The 20,775-nt window shown below is 40.4% G+C and overlaps 1 protein-coding gene across 3 annotated transcripts in view; it reads left to right on the top strand.

Moving 5' to 3' along the window:
* The window catches only part of fam172a (family with sequence similarity 172 member A), a 173,877-nt gene that overhangs the window by 23,059 nt on the left and 130,043 nt on the right, over window positions 1–20,775 (top strand). For all 3 annotated transcript variants that reach the window (XM_053480560.1, XM_053480561.1, XM_053480559.1), the window contains exons 5-6: window positions 6,073–6,138; window positions 9,005–9,196. In XM_053480560.1, the coding sequence (XP_053336535.1) occupies window positions 6,073–6,138; window positions 9,005–9,196 (258 nt within the window). The remainder of the gene's footprint in view (window positions 1–6,072; window positions 6,139–9,004; window positions 9,197–20,775) is intronic.

The following is a 20,775-nucleotide window of genomic DNA, read 5'->3' as shown; positions in this document are numbered from 1 at the left end:
TTCATTAAGACTCCTCGCTTTTTTCTTGTGTGTCTGTTTGTGTCTTATCTCTCAGCCACTGGTGCGAGACGCTCCGGTCAAGGCTGCCCTGGCATCTCCCCTCTCTCTCCCTCTCTCTCTCTCTCTCTCTGTCACCATCCCCTCTCTCTTTCTCTCCTGCTCCTCTCAGCTGTGGAGCAGTGCGTGATCTGGCAGAGGACAGTACATGTCAGGGATTAATTCTGACCCCACACACTCAGACGCTCCGTCTCCGAGCCGCTCTCCTGCAGATCCCCCCCTCTAAGACTTCCTTCCTCCCTGATCTCTAGAGCACGGCCTCGCGGCAGCAACCGGTTTCCCAAAAAACATGCTGCTCCACACTGATTGGCTCAAGCTCTGATCCGCGTCTTTCTCATGCAGGATTTGAGCAGCGGATATGCTCGGGTTGGGCTTGTTGCGCTTTAGAGGATTAGATGTGATGCATATTGGGTTCGGGTTAGTGCAGCCGACTTTAAGGAATGATGTGTTTTTAAAAAACAATTCATTTGCACAATTTTCACGTTTGCAGCTAAGATGCCTGGTGTATAAGATTCTTAAATGCTGATCATGAGGAGACAAAATGTCCTGCAAAAAATTCTGTCCTTTAAAGAAACGCCTCGAACCACATCCAATTGTTAGGTCTCACGCAGACTTGCTCAGGTATTCCTGATTCCAGCATTTTGATGTTAGTATTAGATTTCAAGTTTAAAAATGCTACCTATTATACAAAGTTTACTTTTTTAGTCATTTATAGACGTTTAGGTGAATCTCCAAACAAAATATACTTTGATATTTGATGTATTTCAATATTTTGAAAACATTTAGACCTTTTTCCCCTTTCTTGTAATAACCGAGGTTTAAACAAGCTAATTAGGTTTTCTCCGTGTTATGACCTCATATATGATTAGCCCCTCCCCCGACTTGTTGCTTAGCTCTGCTGTTCTCCAGAGGGAAGTGACTCAGCAATAGCTCACCTGCATAGACACTGAAATGGTGCGTTTAGAGGAGGAGAGAAATAAAGGTCCTAAAAAAATTTGCATCTGATGAGTTTTTCAGCACATGCACTGTGGAGGAGCTTTGACACCTGTGTTACTGTAACTTGTTAAAGTAATAATCTTTGGGACCTATACCTGAGAGCTAAACAGTACAGGAACAATAATCTACGTTGCAGATCAGGTTATATCCTGTATATATTTAGCACTTTTTCATAACTTGTAATTATCCTTTTTTTATTTTGAAAAGGTTATGTACTGAAAACTGGAGCATTATCGTGCAATTAAAAAAAATTTTTGTGCATGCTCACTGAATATGAACAATCCCTGATTAAGTCCATTTAAAGCGATTGGTATGACTTGTTTCTGGTTTCTGATTTTTGTTAGCTTCATCCGTCTCACAGATTAAAGTAAAGAAGATAAGCGCTTAGACATCAGACCTGTTTTGTCTTAAAGACTGCATTTAAAATAATAATAATAATAATTAAATATATTTCCTGATTCAGCTATCCACTGCTTTAAAGTTCCATTCCCAAGTTCTTGCACAACAGTCATGTACTGTCCGGTTGCTTAAGGTGACTTAACAGAAAGCGATGTTACAGAGATACACGACACTAATCCGGTTTCAGAGCAAGTCGTCCATCTCCACCAGGCCTGCGATCACCATCCACGTCACGTAAAAGACAGGGAGAGGTCTGAAGCACTTAGCATTCTTACCTGCGGGGCTTTCATTATCAAACTAATAAGACAATATTAATTACGCGACTCCGCGGCGCTCTAATTACGCTGACAGGCGGCCGCGATTGTGTCGAACTCGGGAGAACGTGCTCCGCTGCGTCTCTGAGAGGGCAGGAAAGGCGGTCACTATGTGCTATATAGAATAATAACAATGGGAATTCTTCATCTGTCACTCACTGCGTGCACCTGAGGGAATCCCCTTCTTAATTTTCCTGCGTGGCTTATTTTCAGATATTTTGGCGAACAGGTATGTGTCGAGGCAGTCTGGTGATTTTCTTTCTTCATCTTTTAAATATTTTTGATTTAAATCCAGTCTTGGCCATGAGTTCTGTGTGAATGTTTGGTGTTGCTTCTTAATCCGTTACGTTCCTCGATGGATCTTCCAGGAAGCACTTGGCTGTTTCTTCCTAAACACTGTGACATAGGTGGTATCCTTTCTCGAGAATCAAACACGTATATGAGATCCTGCTGTAATTTGATTTAGGCAATGTAGTAATATTGTGTAAACACTGAAACACTGGCCACTTTAGTGATGGAGGTTTCATGGCTAAATTTGACCACCCTGGTGGCCTAATCTTCATTGATTGCACATTCCACCAGTAAGAGCAGAGTGTGAAGGTTTAATTAGCAGAGTAATAGCACAGTTTTGCTTAAAATATTGCAATGCACACATTATTACTGTATGGATGACATATCAGAGTTCAAAAAAGGACAAATTGTTAGTGCGTGTCTCGCTGTGACTAAGACAGCAAGTCTTTGTGATGTATCAAGAGCCACAGTATCCAGGGTAATGTCAGCATACCACCAAGAAGGACGAACCAGTAACTGTGGATGCGAGAAGAAGCTGTCTGAAAGGGATGTCCGGGGGCTAACCCCAATTATATCCAAAAAAACATAAAACCACAGCTGCCCAACTCATTGAAGAATTTAATGTGCACCTCAACTCTCCTGGTTCCACCAATACTATCCATGGCCCTGCTGCTATAGCCAAACCTTCGGTGACATGTGCCAATGCCAAACATCGGGTTCAATGGTGCCAGCAGCGAAAATCTTGGGCTGTGGACAATGTAAAACATGTATTGCTCTCTAAATCCACCTTCACTTTCTTTCCCACATCCGGGTTATGGTGTAGAGAAGCCCTAAAGAAGCGTACCCGGTATCATAGTCAGTGATGGTATCATGGCATTACCTAGGCTCAATACTTGTGCTAGATGGGGCGCATCACTGCCAAGGACTACCGAACCATTCTGGAGGACCATGCGCACCCAATGGTTTACACATTGTATCCTGAAGGCGGTGCCATGTATCAAGATGATAATGCACAATATACACAGCAAGACTGGTGACAGAGTGGTTTGATTAACATGAAGGTGAAGTTGACCAGTCACCAGATCTAAATATTATTGAGCCACTTTGGGGTGTTTTGGAGGAGCGAGTCCGGAAACGTTTTCTGCAGGAAGAATGGCTCAAAATCCCTCTGGTCATTGTGCAGGACTTGTGTCTGTCATTCTCAAGAAAAATTAATGCTGTATAGGCCGCAAATGGAGGCCCTACACCTTACTAATGAATTATTCTGGTCTAAAATCAGGCGTTTCAGTTTCATTGTCCAACCCCTGTAGTTTCCTTTATTTTTATTACTATTATTATTTCAAAGAGTGGTATAGCTTTGAGCGACTGTGTCATTAAGAACGCCATTTTCTTTCGTAGTTCTCAAATACGCAGGGTAAAGGTTCACTAAGACAAACTTAAAAGCGGAATTAACTGTTACTTGAAGCATATTTCGCTGCATTTTCCCCGCGTGCGAATGGCTCAGACGAATTAAAGGTCAGGAGGTTAGATAATAGGCCCGAGGATCCTGTTGATATTTAATGTTACTCAGATACTCATCCGTCCAATAAGAAGCCAGATCCTTGACCTCAGTTCTGCGTCTGTGTCTCAGACATCACACACAAGCTGCCAGCCGGAGAGACAAGTTTCCGTGCACTCGCTTCGACACCCTTGTGGGAACGATATTATTCCTATACATCAGGACCCGAGCCCTAACCCTGTGTGCATAGACATACGGTAAATCCTCGTGACCCAGTCCTAGGTATATTTAGAGAAGTGTCCACATTCTCCTTCCCTGCTATAATCACACCGAGCCACCTGAGACGCCGAAGCAATAACGGCGCACAAATGAAATTTCCTGCGAGGCTTATTGATATCATTAAACACAAGCATATTGCACTTCACAATCATTTTAGTCTTCATCAGAAAGCTTGACATTTAGTGAATTAGGTGCCGTTGAGCAGCCTATATCTTTTACACTGTTTCACCCGCAGCCCCCTTCTGTGGATTCGGCGGATAGATCCGTCATCTCATTTGGGCCGGCTGACCGCTGATGGCTGCTAATATCTCATTGCATTAGCTCGTTTGGCCCTTAATGTGCTTTCGGTGTTTGTAATCAAATCAGCAATAGCTTATGTCCTTTGGCTTTAAATGAGTATGTTACTATGAGTGTATTATGATTGCTTCATAACTTTCTTTTCTTCTGCCATCCTAGACACACACACACACACATACATGCACACACCCCCACCTTTGTTTCATAAGGAGAAGAATAATTCTACCAGAATCAATGCAAACCTAATGACGAGTGCTGTCAGGAAAGTTCTCTTCAGACTCAAGAGCTTGTGCTTCGATTTTATGAATAAATAGCAAACTTATACTTGCTAGTCTGGAAACCCACTTGTGTCTTTAAATATACTGCCAATACCACATCGTCAGCGGTCCTGTAATTTTCTCAACTGTTGGTTTTCTTAAGAAAAGAAAAAAAAAATATGATGCAAAAGTCATATGTTGCTCCTGTGTTATTAGCTACTAGGACTCAACAAGTCGCTTCCAGCTATGTAGTGACAGATTAGCAAAGCAAGCATTATACATTCCCCAGAGCCAAGATATTTTTTTTTCTATGCTTTCTTTATTTTTAGCTGTATATATGCATATTTTTTTTAAAGCTTGAGCATCAGGAACATCGGCCCATTTATACTTGATAAAGATCTGTATGAAGAATTGTTAAAGCCAGGAGGTTAGATCTGTCACTTTACTACATCTATGTAGCATTGTTGATTGCTGTTGTCGGTCATGTACTGTAAATCGAAGCCAAATGGTTACGTCGCTCATTTTTTTGTTTGTTTTCTTCTTTTTCTATTTGTTAATCTTCGCAGACAAACCGATAATAATATTCTAATAAATCAGTTTGTAATGTAACCTCTCTGATGGAAACCAGACGTTTATTCATCAACCCGAAGACCTCCCACAAACAATGCGAGGCGGTCAGGCCACCCCAGCGGCTGACCATCCCCACTTTTCCAGCACGATTCCGGATTCCCATCCGTCCGAGTGGGCGGCAGAGCCCTTCAAACATCACGAGCCTTGGCATGGACGATAATTCCCTCATCTTCCTCTCTCCTCTTTGCTCGTGCTTAAACTCGTCCCACCGATCACAGCGAGCCAAATTTTTGTCTTTACACGAAAGTCTCCTTCCTGTCGCCTCACAGATCCATCAAATAAAGCCTTGTTTTTCCAGCTGCTGCACGCTGGGGTTACGGGGGACAAGAACAAGAAAGAAAACCACCAAGAGTTGTAGACGTCGTCGGCGCGTGAAACTTTCGGCCATGGGTTGAATTCGCACCGAGTACCAGTTTCCTCAGTCGTGTAGCTGCAGGGATAAACATACCTTACATCAACACTAGGCTTGTAGTCGAGATTTTTCTGGCTTTGGGGATAGATCGTGTACTCTCTGCTCCGAACAAGAGCAGTCCAGACACTCCTAATTATCTCCCTCGCTCGGAGGGGTCTCGGCTCTACAGTAGACATGTGTGCGTCTGGATAACATATGCAAAACACTACATGTGCCTTGCTTACAGTCCATGTAAATTCAATATTGTTGCAGCCGTATCAGTACGCAGATGTGGTTTGTGTTTTTGCGCCAACGGAACACAATAACACTACGAGTAACGTCCGAAACCATTCGACCAAAGGATCCATGAGCTTACAGAACAAAAGGCACTATTTAATGATCTGAACGCTCACGTCTCCTCAGACGTCCTATTTTAAGCATACCAAAGTCGAATATTTGACTTGGCTCAAAGTTTGTTATTCCCAATGCTGATGGCAAGTGGCGGGTCCTTTTTTTTTATTTTATTTAATTATATATATATATATATATATATATATATATATATATATATATATATATATATATATATATATTTATTTATTTATTTTATTTATTTTTGTAAAATTGGAATACAAATAAAGATTTGTCTCTTCTCTCCTGCAGATCATCACGCAGTATGTTTATGAGCTTCTGGAGAAAGACTGCAAGCTGAGGAAAGAGATGCTCCCAGTAAGTGCGGTTGAAAGGACACAGAGGCTCGTATGCTGTTGAATAATGTTTCTGGGGTCTTAATGAGAAATTCCGATGTTAAAACACGAGATTACAAAAGCCGGAATATCTCATTATTCCCTGATTATTTATTTCATCTGAATAAACAAATTTCTGATTTTTTTTTTTATATCTATATTTTTTTGTTTAAACATGCTTACATTGACTTTATTATGCAGTGTATGTATGAGCCATGCATACATGCACAAAAAGCAAATAAATAAATAAGGCAAATGCCTAAATGTAAATGTAAAGCACGAGTCATGTCATGGTAAAAGGGCAGTATATGACTGTACGTAAAGCCCCCATTTTTAAAAACAAGCTGTAAACACCATTAACTGGGTGCAGTGTCTATCTCAGAGACCGGCCCGTGCCCTTTGTCAGGAGGCTGATTCGATAGGTTCGGTCGTGTGTGACAAACTGCACTTAGCTGCATGTTTTTTCGGTCTTTTCATCAATGGCCATTTAAAGGAAAGGCATAAAAACTCTGAGTATAAAAGAAGCAAGAACAGACGCTGACATGACAATTAAAAACCTAATAGGTTAAAACAGACGACCCAGCACGCAATGCCGTATCGACCCCGGAGTTATCTGTACAGAGTCCCAATCAGGAAGAATGAAATCGAAATCCATGGCGGTTTAATAAAGTCATCACAGACAGACAGACAGACAGACTGACTGCAGGAGCCAGCTGTCTCTCTGCATCGTGCCTTTTATGACGAATGATTCCAGGCTATGACTCACTGCACTGTTAGTGGATCTGGTGCACTTCTTTAATGAAAGCAGAATAAATATAGTCAGTGACACAACAACAAGGGATTAAAGCTTTCACAAGCCATCAATACAGAAAAAACGCTGATTCATAATAGAATTACAGCTGACAGAGGCTCATTTAAATAATGATTAGTACAGTATCAAACCTGAAGCCTTATAAAAAAAAGCACGGGGTCCAGAGCGGTTCGGATGAAGTCGATGATTCGTGTAATAATCAGTAGCCTGGGCACCTGAGTGAAGCAGATTTGTGTCTGGGTATTCTTTTCATTTATAAATGTATATACGTGACAGTCAGAAAATAATCTCGGCTTCATACATAGACTTGTTAAAGTTTTTATTTAGTATCCTTAAGACCCGCTTCACGTGAACAAACAAATAATACTTTCTGGTATTATTTGTAAAAAATACCAGAAAGTGTCGATAAAACCCTAACCGCAAAGCCGTGTTTTTCAATCAGAACCTTAAGTAAAAGTTTTATATAATAAGTCACCTCAAATAGTAGACAAGAGAGAAAAGCACAGCTATATAGCTATGTGCTATATTTCCACAGCAGTCACTTCTCCTGGAGACGTTGCATCCTCACTCGGTACTTTTTCTTTGTTTTAGTGTACTTAACCAGCTAACTAGCTGTCCGTACATTATTGCCAGCATTTAGCTAACAATGTAGCTGGTCCTGGGCTGCACAGCACACTGTACTGTACCTTTTACCTGCACACTCGACTCGCAAATGAATTTTCACTCCATGTTAGTATTATTAACACATTTCCAAAAAGTTTTGTCCACTCAGTCCAGCAGTATTCTAATAAAGTACATTTTAAGTACACGGTACTGTGTTTAACACACGTATTATTCATACTTTCTTGCAACTGAACCTAAAACAGTGTTTTGTCAGACTGATTGTTTTACACGATGCAGTGAGAATCCTGTATGTGCTGAAGAGAGAACTAAAAGCAAGAACATTTAAAAGGGGATATTTAACTAATTATTAACAATAATTATTGAATAAGAACAATATTTAAAAATAACATAGCATACAAGGTAAGGATAAAAATTAATGTCCTCACCGGCCACGTCATTAGGTATATCAATCACATGGAAAATAACAATGAGATCACTTTATGCTGCGACATTCGGCACTAATTAAGTATGGTTTAAATGACCTAGCCTACCTGAGTGTTGTTGCTGAGCATGTCCTTCCCACAGGATCGCTCCCCATGTCATAAAGTTAAAATCTTCTAAAGCTGGTTTCTTGAACCTGACAATGAGTTCACTGTATTCAAGCGGCTCAATCAAGTAAAACATCTTGGGGATGTGGTGTGTGGCACCTTGGGGCCAGGGATAGCTCAGTGGTTAAGGCATTGGACTACGGTTCGGAAGATCCCAGGTTCAAACCCAACAACCACTAAGTTGCCACAGATATGTAATGAGATAAAAATGTAAGTCGCTCTGGATAAGAGCGTCTGCCAAATGCCCAAATGTGTAATGGCAGATTTACGTTTATGAACAGGCAGGTCATAAGTGTGATGCGATTATGTCAATATAGACCTAAAATCACTTTGTTCAATTGATACCATGAAGATTTCAGGCAGTTCTGAAGACAAAAGTGGTCCAACCCTATACTAGCAAGGTGTACCTAATATAGTGGCTGGTAAGTGTATTAAAGTAAGGTTAAAAAATATGAATTTCCTTCGTTGCATTAAAAAGTCACAGCTTTCAGGTTTATGGATTCCATTATAGAATGGTTAATGTTCATGTAATATATTAAGTGTAGTAATGAATCTGTGATTTGATTTTGTAGGAAATGTTCCTGCCTGGTTTGTATTTATTTATTTTTATATTCAAGTTGTAGTTTGATATCTACAGTATGTAATCTGTGCCCTGATATGTTTTTTTTGTGCACCTTGTTTAAGACTGAGCTATGCTCACTTTATGCTGTGACATTCGGCACTAATTAAGTATGTTTGAAATGACCCAGCCTACCTGAGAGTTGTACGTGTGTCGTTCTGTGTAGAGTTACATATCTTTGCCTAACACAAGTATGTGGACTTCACAGGTGGATGCAACAGAGAGCGAACCAAAGAGCTTCATCTATATGAGCGAGGATGCGCTGACTAATCAGGACAAGCTGCTGGTGTTGATCCATGGCAATGGCGTGGTGCGAGCAGGCCAGTGGGCTCGACGCCTCATCATCAACGAGGGCCTGGACAGCGGCACGCAGATCCCTTTCATCAACAGGGCCATGAAGGTAAAAGCGCTCGATTCCTCGCCTTAAACACTTTGGGGACGTCGATTTATGGTGTAATTTGGAATGCTGGTTTTGACTGGTTATAGTCTGAATTGATGTACTCATGCTGTAACACATTTATATTGTGTTATCTCTTTTTTTCTCTTAAATTGGTACCAATTAGTTTGACTGTGCTGTCTGGAGATTAATGGTCATTTAACTGAAGACGTGAAATCTCCTGAGCTACACCGCTCGGGTTTAATTGAGGAGTGAACGTCTCATGAGGTATAGGGACATTCTACAGTCACAGGAGCTACTGTATGTGTATGATATTCTTAGATTTGCGTGTTTGTTCAGTGAAACATATCATGTTCTATGTAGTTCCTGCGTCATTGATCATGTTTTTGTTGGTGTTGCTTATCTTCAAGCTGTCGTTGTTGGGTATAGTTTTTGACATGGCAAAGTAGAGCTTTGGATCCCTCAATGAATTTTAATATTTTAATAAGATTAAAGAACATAATTTTCTTTGCTATGAATACTGTACTGTAAATACAGTAATAATTTACCATTCCAAGCTGTGTTTTCCTCTATGGTTGCTTTGTGTTTTCTCTACAGTACTAAAAAAATTTTATAGTATAACATTTTCCTGGGAATTTAGCTGAATTTGCATTTATATTTATGTTACAAAATTAGGAAATTATTATGTTACAAAAAATAAGAAAAGTTTAGCATTAAAATGCATGAAAAATTAAATATTGGCATGAAAAAAGGCATAAAAAATTGAGGAGGATATTTCCGATTTCCAAAACAATTATTACTTAGTGTCTAGGGAAAAACCCATAAATGACGTAAACTCTGAACAGCGACTTTATGTCACTGTATATGTTTTAATGTTGTATTGCCTCCCAATATTTTTTTTACGTTAACCACAGGTGTAAATTTTTACATTTTTACATAATTAAAAGCAAACATTTAATAGTCGAATTTTCATCCAAATTTATCCATAAATGATTAATTAATTGGCTTAAATGTGGCTATTAAATGAATAGCTGTAATGTCATCATAATACAATTCAAAACTCTGACTAACAAGTTAACATTTGACATCTCTGATTAAACAACTGTTTAGTATAATTTGTTCAGGAGTTTGCTTATACTATCATTTATCATTGTTGCATAAACTTCATTGCATTTTTGATTGAAACCTTGGGCGTTTTTGATGTTACTTGTTGCTAACATCATTAATCAAGTTTCTTCTGTGATGAGGTTTATTATTATTATTATTATTATTATGGCTGGCATCATTAACAGTTAAGATTCATTTAAAATCCTTAACGTGTTAAACTGATTTCACCGAAATGGGTAAATCTTAAACATCACCCATGTCACGCTGGGTACATTTGATTAAATGAATTCTGCTCTGTCTGGCCAAAAAGTCGTACACACTAATATTTTGATCAGTCGCCTTCGGGGTGCAGCGTGGTGGCCAGTTTATGTATAAAAAAAAAAAAAAGATTCCATGTGCTCAGTGAACCACTCTTTCAAAATTTGAGTCCTGGCGTATGCCTGTGCCATCAGGGATAAAAGGAAGATCTAACTGGAAATATACATTTGTAAATACCCTGGTCATTCAGTACATTCAGGTCATCTGCTAACTTTTATTGATAACGTTGCTAAGTCTAGTCCTGACCAACTGAGGCAACTCCAGATAATAACGTTGCCTCCAGAGGCTTGTTTAGCGGCCACAATGCATGATGGGTCCTTCGCTTTATGCGCTTTCCTTCAAAGGGTCAGTCTGGACTTCTCGGACCTCATTACATTTCCCCCTGCTCCAAAGTCTAATCTTTATACTTCCTACAAAATGAAAACATTTCACTAAGTGATCAGCACTATCCTGCCAAGTTGTTATAATGTGTCGACCAGTTTTTAACCCAGTTCCAACTTGTGGTTGATGTTATGATGCATCATTAAAAGTAAATAAATAAATAAATAAATTAATTAATTAATATATATATATATATATATATATATATATATATATATATATATATAGGCACATTATGCCAATTTCTAAGGACGCGCACAAGCTATGCACCAAACAAACACAGGATATGCATGGCAGCCATAATGCATGCCCATATATTTAGTCAAAGCAAGTATATTTTTCCCTAAATGCCCCTAATGGTATGATGGAAGATCTTTGAGTTAGTGCCTATTTATTGGTAAATGACCTATAGTCCGATAGCTACCGATCGGCCATAACATAATTTCAGGGAGCAAAGCCTGTGCGTGTGGAGCAATGATGGCATGAACAGTTAAGGCTCTGGGTTACTAATTGGAAGGTCAGCGGTTCAAGCCCCAGCCCTTCCAAATTGTCACTGTTGAGCCCTCGAGCAAGTCTCATAACCCTATCAGCTTCAGAGATGCTGTATCCTGCCTGACCCCAACTTCCTGGCATATGTGAAGAAAAAAAAAATCAGTTTGCTGTGCTGTAAGGTACATGTGACAGATACAGATAATTTAATCTTGATAATCATCTAGTCATATGCACCTGTCAACCAGGAGATATTAGAGCACTTCCTACTTCCTGCTACTTATAGAGATGTGGATTTCCTTATCCGGCATGACTTAGCACCCATCCAGGGTTTTCTTACCATAATGTTACTGTTCTTACTCGGCTAGCCGACTCACCTGACCTGAACGCCATAGAAAAAACTACTGGCTATTTCCAAGTAGCCAAGAGAAGGACACCAGACCCAACAACACAGACGAGCTGAAGGCTGCTATCAAAGCAACCTGGTCTTCAATATCACCTCCGCAGTCCCACAGACAGAGATCGCCTATGTGCCATGCCACATTGACGCAGTGATTCATGCTAAAGGAGCTCCTCATTTCTGAGAACATAAATAAACACATTTTTTTTCTGTACAGTATTGTAAATCCTTTTTTTGATTGAGCTTAAGAAATATTCTAATACTGGATTTTTGATTTTTATGAGCTGTAAGCCACGATCACTTTAAAAGTTTACCTTTTAAAATTAAATTTCAGGAAAAAAGAAATGCCGTATGTGTGTGTCTGCATATATATATATATATATATATATATATATATATATATATATATATATATATTTATATATATATATATATATATATATATATATATATATATATACACACCCATACACTCAATATATATGTATGTATTGTTCCTGCTGAGGCCATTTGTTTTCGCAGCCTCTCTCTAGCACTCTCTCTCTCTCTCCTGCCTTCATACAGTAGGCATTGATTTACGCAACAGAAACAAGCCGTTTGTAGTTATGTGTGTACTGTAAACTGTAATTTAGATTTTCATTTCTTTTCTCTGTCGGAGAGCGTCTCCCCCAGCTGTACGCCAGGCTAGTCGTTTGTCACGTCGCCCACTGCTACCTGTATAATTTCATCGGCCTCTGCGTTCAAATTGACTTAGGGGAGATCTCCCTCTCTCTTCCATCTAAATGTCATAAAACACACACGCATCTGTGTCTGCCGGCGAAGTCCCTCTCCACGCAGTCCGCGGAATGCAGGATAGAGATGATGAGTGCGTGTATGTGTGTGCGTGCCCGAGCGCGCTTTCGAGCGCGCGTTTGAATAAGCGTTCGGGTGTGTGTTACCGTAAAGTGGCTTATTGCGTTCGCCGTAGAGGTGCATTGTGGGGGATGTACAGTGACAGCTGGTTGCTGCTGACCATTCATCACACTAAATAAGCGCCATGCCTTCTGGGCTCTGACATCATCATAATAGCATTTACAGGAAGAGCAACCCCGCAGGCCAGAATGCCTGTGTCCGTCCTGCTGAGAGCATCTGCACATCAGCTCATGCTTTTTGAAGTGACAGCTTGCTTTCCTGATTTTCCCGAGTGATGAACAAGGACACTCGAAGCTGCGACGGTGCACTGTAACGATATACGGACGGATAGATATCGTCATAAGTTACGCCATTCATTACATTCTAACAGTTACAAAAGTAACTACATGTGTTGTAGAAGAGTGGCATTAAGGTGGTGAAATACTTTTGTTTTGGAGTATTGTGATGTTACCAACTTGTTACCAAATTGTCACTACTCGTCAACCCTGCTGATCATCTAACCCTAATTTGTCATATTTTAATCTGTTCAGTAATGCATCATGAGATGAAAACTGCCCCTGTATCTCCAGATGGTCAGCATCCTATTAGCTGATTTTAGAGATTAAGGTTTAAAGGAAAAACAAACACTCATGAGAGTGTAGGGACGGATATAGCCGAGAAAACAGCCGGATAAAGCGAATGAAGGTAAGCGGAGAGAGCGAGAAGATTGAAGTAGGTTTCACTCGGCAAAGCCTACGGAGAACGACAGAGGCTTTTTATGTCTCTGGCTTTTTCCCTGCCGGCCCAATGATCAAGTAGAACCCGTCCTACTCCTGTTTCATCACACCTTTTTTCAATTCACTTTTTTGTTGGGTGTTTCCTTGCCTTGTTCTGCTCATTAGCTTAAATTAAGCAAAAGTCTTTTTTTTTTTTTTTTTAATATATATATATATTTACACATCTATATACACATGAAGTGGTGTGCATCTCCACACACTCCCTATGTGTTTATATGAATAGAGCACGGGTTTAAAGTGTCAAGTTGAGCTCGTTGTCAGTGTGGATATAATGAATCTACGTCTCTTCTTTAAGGGTGACTGAAGATAGCACCTGCTTGGGAAGCAGCGTGGCACTTGGTGGATGTGTAACTTTTAATCATTGTTTACTTTCCTGCATTTGGAAGGAAGTTTTCTTTAGAATTAATAGCTTTGTGTGTGTGTGTTTCATGCAGGAAACGTACACACACACAAAATGTATAAAAGCGGGTACACAAACACGCGCACACACATACCCACACACATACAGCAGTGTAGTTATTTTTTAGTGGATCTGATAGCTACAGGAAATTTTTTATCTTTATTTATTTTATTTTTTCCCCCTCCAGCTCCAGCAGTGGGAGTGGGACTTTCACTTTTTTTTTCTTTTTCTTTTCTTTTTTTTTTAAATCATGCTTGTCTTTTCTAAACAGTTTTTTTCTTTTACAGATTAATGCGCTTTAAGGTTTGAAATGCAGTGATTTTATGTGCATCAGCATTTCAAGGAAACTCACCTTTCCTTTGTAGGGCTAAGTAGTAAAGCGTACTCACAAGATTGTTTTTATTTTAAATTATATCCTTCAAGAAGACCTGAGATATGTTGTCTGAGTATGACCACACACAGCAAGATGTAACCATACAAATAATCCTAGGGATGATAGAATAATTTTGAAAGCACCAATAGCATCCATATATGTACATCTACTTATATAAGCGCTAGTGCTGTTCCTGCCCTGTGCCGTTTGGCTTGTTGGTGGTCAAGTTGTCCCTGTAATGACATGCTGCTGGACACTTTGTCATGTCAAGCTGAAGCCTGCTTATCCTGGACAAATAGGGTTCATGAACAAATGAGTTGACTTCTTAAAGGGTGTGGATGGTCGAGCTGGTTTAAGCTTTTGGTAACAAAGCTTAATTAAATTGTTGTAGAATTTAATGTGGCATTTGAGCTGAAGAAATGAACAAGCTTTTATTGTATAAGAAACACTATTAACTAAAACTCACAGCATGTAGGAGCAGAAGTTCTGGGAAAAAAAAAAAAGTTCCAGGGGCATTTATCAGCCTACGCGATGTTATTTCGTGAAGACACGGCACAAGAGTCCCAAGAAAGTTAGCAAGGACGATGGCAAGAAGAAAAGGAAGTTTTTAAAGCATGTGCCAAGAGGAATCATACATTCAGGTCAAGTCAGGTTTAATGTCAGTTTATATATTTTAAATAGATAATATATTTCGGGATTATCTGCATTTACATTTTTTCCTATTAGAAAATGCGTTTTTAGACGAGCCATCTCTTTGCTGTCACCCTGATAGTGGGATGAACTTTACCTGGCTAACCAAACAGCTGAGTCACTACATGACCTCATCACTGAATCATCATCATCCTTAGATCAAATTTTACCCTAAAAATTGCCTCCGAAGCAGATTAAATTTGTACTGAGGTACAGCTGTACAGCATTAAGCTATCATTTTTTTATCCAGAAAACAAGCTGAAAATTTTGATCTGCGGCACCAGGTCTCCTGAGATCTGGTTCCTATCTTTGCAGACTTTAGTGTCTTGCATGGGTTCTCTCAAGGCTCTCTAGTTTCTTTCATCTGTTTAAAAACATGGGTATATTAAGTACGCTTAATATCTTCTAAATACTCCGGAGTCTGATTTGGAACGAATTCTCCACCTCGTCACAGTGGTCCTGCGATCAACCATGACTCAGCCCCCTAATAAAGATGATGATGATGATGATTGGGTGATGAGGTCATGTAGTTACTCAGCTGATTGGTTAGCCAGGTAAAGTTCATCCCACTATTAGGGTGACGGTGAAGAGATGGCTCGTCTAGACTTACTGAATAACTTCTCAGCACTGTTGCTGTATTACGCTTATTGTAAGTAAGTAAGTAAGTATAAACTGCAATCTCGTACACACACACACACCATCGTGTCACCTTGTACTCATTAATCAGATCTCACTCAGTGTTCAAACACACACACAGCTGACTGTTTACCTGTGTGTGAGTAGGGTGTGTGCTGTTAGTCCCACTGAGCAGGAGATAAGTGACAGGTGCGAGTCTACAGTGGCTCAAGGACACCTGGGCGCCTCACACTCTGAGTGTGTGTGTGAGACAGAGGAGGCAGAAAAAGAGAGACGGAGGCTCCTGCTCACTGACAGCTCATCCTGATATGATTTCAGTCCTGTGCCACCTCGATCATTACCTTCCGGCCTTGTCAAGAAAGAGGCTAGAGTTTGCACAAGTGGCGACGGAGTCCGACGTGCGTGGTAGCTTTCAGGACTGGATGTATTCTAGAACGTAGGAGGGTAGGAATTTAGATATCGAAAACCGTTTCATGCTGTGCTTCCCCCCCCCCCCCCCCCCAAAAAAAAAAGGCTGTGGAACTAGCTAATTTACTCTTCCTTCTTGTCTCAGCTCAACGCTCTGGGCTTTCTTTCAGCGCCGGATTGATTCAAGCTTCGAGCGCGTTGTTTAAGGCAGCAGTTCCATCCTCTGACACTAAGCCAGCAGAAATGTAGCCAAAGCTAATGCTGGGATTTGATTGGAAAGGATGATGAGCTCCCTCACTATTATTTTTTTCCCTCCTCCTCTCACTCAGAGATCTCTTTCTCCTAGTGGCTCTCAGGAAGCGAAAGTGAAAACGAGCTCTTGACAGCAGCAGCATAAATGCACTAAGACTCCACCGCCACCTCATCCAACATCCGTCTCTCTCTCTCTCTCTCTCTCTCTCTCTCTCTTACTCTCTCAGTTGCCTTTTCTTCATTTTATTTCCTGTTACATCGCTCCCTATCTCTTTTCCTCTCTGCCTTTCACTTCCACCCTTGCTGTTTTCTTTCTTTTCTTACATCGGCCCCCTGCACGGTTCTTTCTGAGCTGCTGCTTCGACCACCTCACATCAGCAAACTGAACCACCATACCTTCAATCCCCCATAACACCTCACGCGCACACACATATTCACTAGCCCTCTGCACTACCGCTCGTGTTAAACTAACTATTTCTTGCAGAAAAAAAAATCAATGAGGGAGAAATATGAACAAATGCATTTCATTAAGAATAAAGACTTTAATAAAACAAAAAAAATAGGGTCCATATCGTCGTCTCACTCCCCCTCCCCTGTTCTTGTTAGTCAGTTAGGAGACTTGCTGGAAAGAAGGAGGGGGTGTGGTGTTTTCAAAAGTGTGTCAAAAGCCTTGGGGTTTGTATCTGCCCAGAATTTCAATGGAAGGCTGAAAGGGGGCCGGGAAGCGGCTGAACTCAAACACAGGAATCTTGTTTAATTTCTGTCATGTTGCTCTTTTTTTTGCTAGATTGATGTCTTTTTCAAAACCGGGTTCTGCCCCCCAAACACCCCCCATCCAACCAGTCTCCCTCTCTCTTTCTTTTTTTCCCCTCTCTTTCTCTCTTACACATATACTCGCTCTCCCCTTCTTCTTCAATGTTTTCCTCCACCTCCTCCTCTCTATCTTCCTCTTGGGACTTGGGTGGATTTCTCATTCCTATTTATGATCGGTGGTGGTATAGTGGAATTACAAACACACACAAACACACACAAACACACACAAACACAGATCAAAATGATGCTCTTCTACAGGAGTTTACATAAGACCTCTCTAATACAGAGCAGCGAGCTGGCAGGTGGGTCAGAGCCTTGTCCAGCATTTCCTGCTGCACCTTACACATCGAAAGGCACTGTGTGCTCTAGAGTCTGTGGGTCTTTTTCCCCCTAATAGTTGTGTACAGGCGTCACAATATGGTCACAGCTGTCAAGCGTAATAATTACACACCCAGGCTGGGAAAAGCACAGTCTGGTGGAATTAAAAATTGATCAGAGAGGGAGAAAACTATATTTTGTGGCCGTAGTCCCTCATCTTTACAATGTGGATTCCAATCTGTTCCGCTTAACGTTTGTGCCATTCTCTTACTCACGTATGTTTAGGCCCCTCACTCTGCGTCTCTACTCGAGCAGCATGTCTTTGCATTAGGACTGTTTAGAACTGACAGCTTCATGTTTTTATACTTTACAATGTTTACGCAATATGCCAGGCTGCTGCTAATTAATAAAACAATATGACATAACTCTTGAAATATCACTTTCAGCAACATGTACATTTAATAGCACTTTCCATACAGAATGTATTGTTTGTTTCCAAACCTTCCAAAGCCACAAGCAGCAGCTGGCACTAATACACACTGAGGAAAGGTTTATCGAGCTACATTGAAATGTTAGCTAGCTGGCTGAAAAGAGTCAGTCAGTGTTATTGATTTCTGCCTAAAAACCATAAATGTGTCTTACGTTGTCCAAGTGTAGCCAGTGAAAACTGATAAATAGACAGAAAGGAAACTAGCAACAGAGAAATAGTAAAATATAAAAATGTGTAATTAAAGAAATATGAATTACACGAGGAAACAAGCAAATAAAGCCTAAAAGATAACTATCTAAAGAAAGAACTAGCCTAAAAGGTAACTAGATAAAGCAAGGAGGAAAGAGCTAACATGCAAGAAAACTAGCTAACCAGCCTAAAAGATTTGAATAAGATTTAATGAGATTTGAAGAATTTGCCTAAATGAAAACTTTTTTTTTTTTTTTTATAAAAAAAGAAGAAGAAGAAAGTACTAGGGGAAAAAATGAATTGGAAAAGGACTAGTTAAAAATGATTTAAGAAAGAATGAACTGGTAAATAAAAGAAATATGAATTACACAAGGGAACAGACAGATAAAATGTCAAAATACTTGTGAAAGAAAGAACTAGCCTAAAACAGAACTAGCTAAAGAAAGAACTGGCCTAAATTTAAACTTAGTTTAAGAACAAGAAGAAAGTACTAGGGGGGAAAAAAGTTTTAAAAAATAGACCAAGAAATAGTTAAAAAAAAAGTATGATTAAATAAGTTAGGAAAAGAAAGAAAACTTGTGAAGACAGGTTTAGAAAATTATCGGACAAAAGAAAGTTAAAATGAATGAAAGATTGATCAAAAGGATTAGTGAAAGAAACCGCTAGAGAAAGAATACAGAACTAATCTCAAATTAAATGATAGTTATAAATAAGTAACAGGATAAATTAGTGAAAGAAATAAATCAGTAAAGGAAAAAAAAATTAAGGCATTAAAAAAAGTAGGCAAAATGAGAAGGAAAAGTAGGGACCTGTGTATACTGTATGTAGGGGAACTGAGCGGTCCACCTGCCCAGACACACACATGGCCAGTGAAGCCCCAAAGCATTTTATTGATTGCAGCTTAATTTTCCTCGACTCCTTCATCCTCAGCCTTTATTTGACTGTCAGACTGCCCCGAGATTAAATAAGAGCTCGTCTATAGGCATCTAAACAAAGGATTCACAAATGAGATAAGATTTACAACCAAAGACTTACTGTAGGGTGAAGAGCAGAAACACGCACACAGCACAGTAGTGGTGTTTTCTAGCCCATCAGACCTGACAAACTACTCTTATCATCCTGTAGAGATTCCTGCACCATCATGTGTGCTGTGGGCTGGGTGATAATTTTGTTGCAGAGAGATACCATGAAGCAGGCATCCAGCAAGTATGTGTGTGTGTTTGTGTGTGTGTGTGTGTGGAGGATAGCTTGGTGCTGTATGTGCGTGTCTGTCTCGATGAGATGGACTTGTTTAGATCCTTTCACTTGGTGCCTCAGGCAGCATATGAGGCAGTCTTGACTGGATCTCTCCCTGAGACCACTCTCCAAGGTTGAAGTGAGATGGTAAGATGGAGTGGGCGAGCTGAGACTGAAAAGAAGAAGAAGAGTAGAGGAGTGAGAAATAAAGTAGCAGAATAAATTATTTAAAAAAAAGGATAGTATACAGGTTACCTTGATTAAACACGAGTTCCTCAACTGTCCACTTGCATGAGTTCTGTATTAGACAGCAGTATTGATCAGATCTCTTGCATTTTTATAAGAAATGTCAAACTCCTGCACGTCTTTGCTCCTGCCACTTAAATTTTACATGAGGTCAGGGTTCATCCTGGGTGCTGGCCCTCCCTCATGCAGCTCTCCACCTCATCTTGTGAGGGCTTGATCGAAGAGAGGGGCTTGCCACACTAATGGAGGTTAACAGGGTCCTGGCTGTCCAATAAAATAAAAAAAAACAGCTATATTGGTAAATTGTTTTTTTTTTTTTCCCTTTCTCTCTCTCTCTCTCTCGTCCTCCGTCTCATGTCAGAGCGAAATGAAAATGAATGATTTTTTCGAGAAGGCTGCTCTTAAGGACCTCTGGCTAACTTTCAGCTGGCCAAAGACCTCCACGTCCACCCTGCTAGCTGGTGATAATGCAGATGGACTGCTGGCCCTGTTTCAAGGGGTTTTAAATGGCCTCTCCATATCTGTCTTTATGACCGCTGGTCCTCTGGAGGCAGCTCGAGTGAAAACATAATGGCAGCTGGTTCAGTGTTATTAAAGAAACCTCTTTTGCAAAGTGAGCTCCATGAGCAAAAAGACCTTTCATGCATTCGGGTGGATCAGGTTTAGGCATTCTGGTTAACAGCTTGGCAGAGAACTGGCTGCCCTGCTAGATATTTTTGGGGTGTAAATAGGTGAAAATGTTGTCCTTGGAAAGGTTAAATGTGCCAGTGCTACTGACCCAGTTTCAGGCTCAGGAGAGGAGCTTTTGTCAAGAAATATTCAAACCTATTCCCACCACCTGTGAGCTCTAGAGACCAAACTCTCAGCAGCTTTTAGAAATAAGTGTGTGTGTTTGTGTGCACACAAGCGCAGATCTGTCACTTGCTCTCCTGGCTGAGAGTCGGAGAGGGAGTCGTGGCGTCGCTGGGTGAAGGCGCAGGGGAGAAATCAGCATTCGGGCTGTGTCACCAAGCCCTGGTGCACTGGGACAAGCCAGACGCTCCGACAGGCGTACGTGCTTTCCCCACTGAGACGTTCGCGCACACGCGTGCATGCGCGTGCACACACACACTTGTCCTTGAGGCACACTGACAACCTCTCCATAAGCA

Source organism: Clarias gariepinus, chromosome 21 (assembly GCF_024256425.1).
Source record: "Clarias gariepinus isolate MV-2021 ecotype Netherlands chromosome 21, CGAR_prim_01v2, whole genome shotgun sequence".
NCBI lineage: Eukaryota > Metazoa > Chordata > Actinopteri > Siluriformes > Clariidae > Clarias > Clarias gariepinus.
This window is presented reverse-complemented; position numbering and strand designations above follow the sequence as displayed.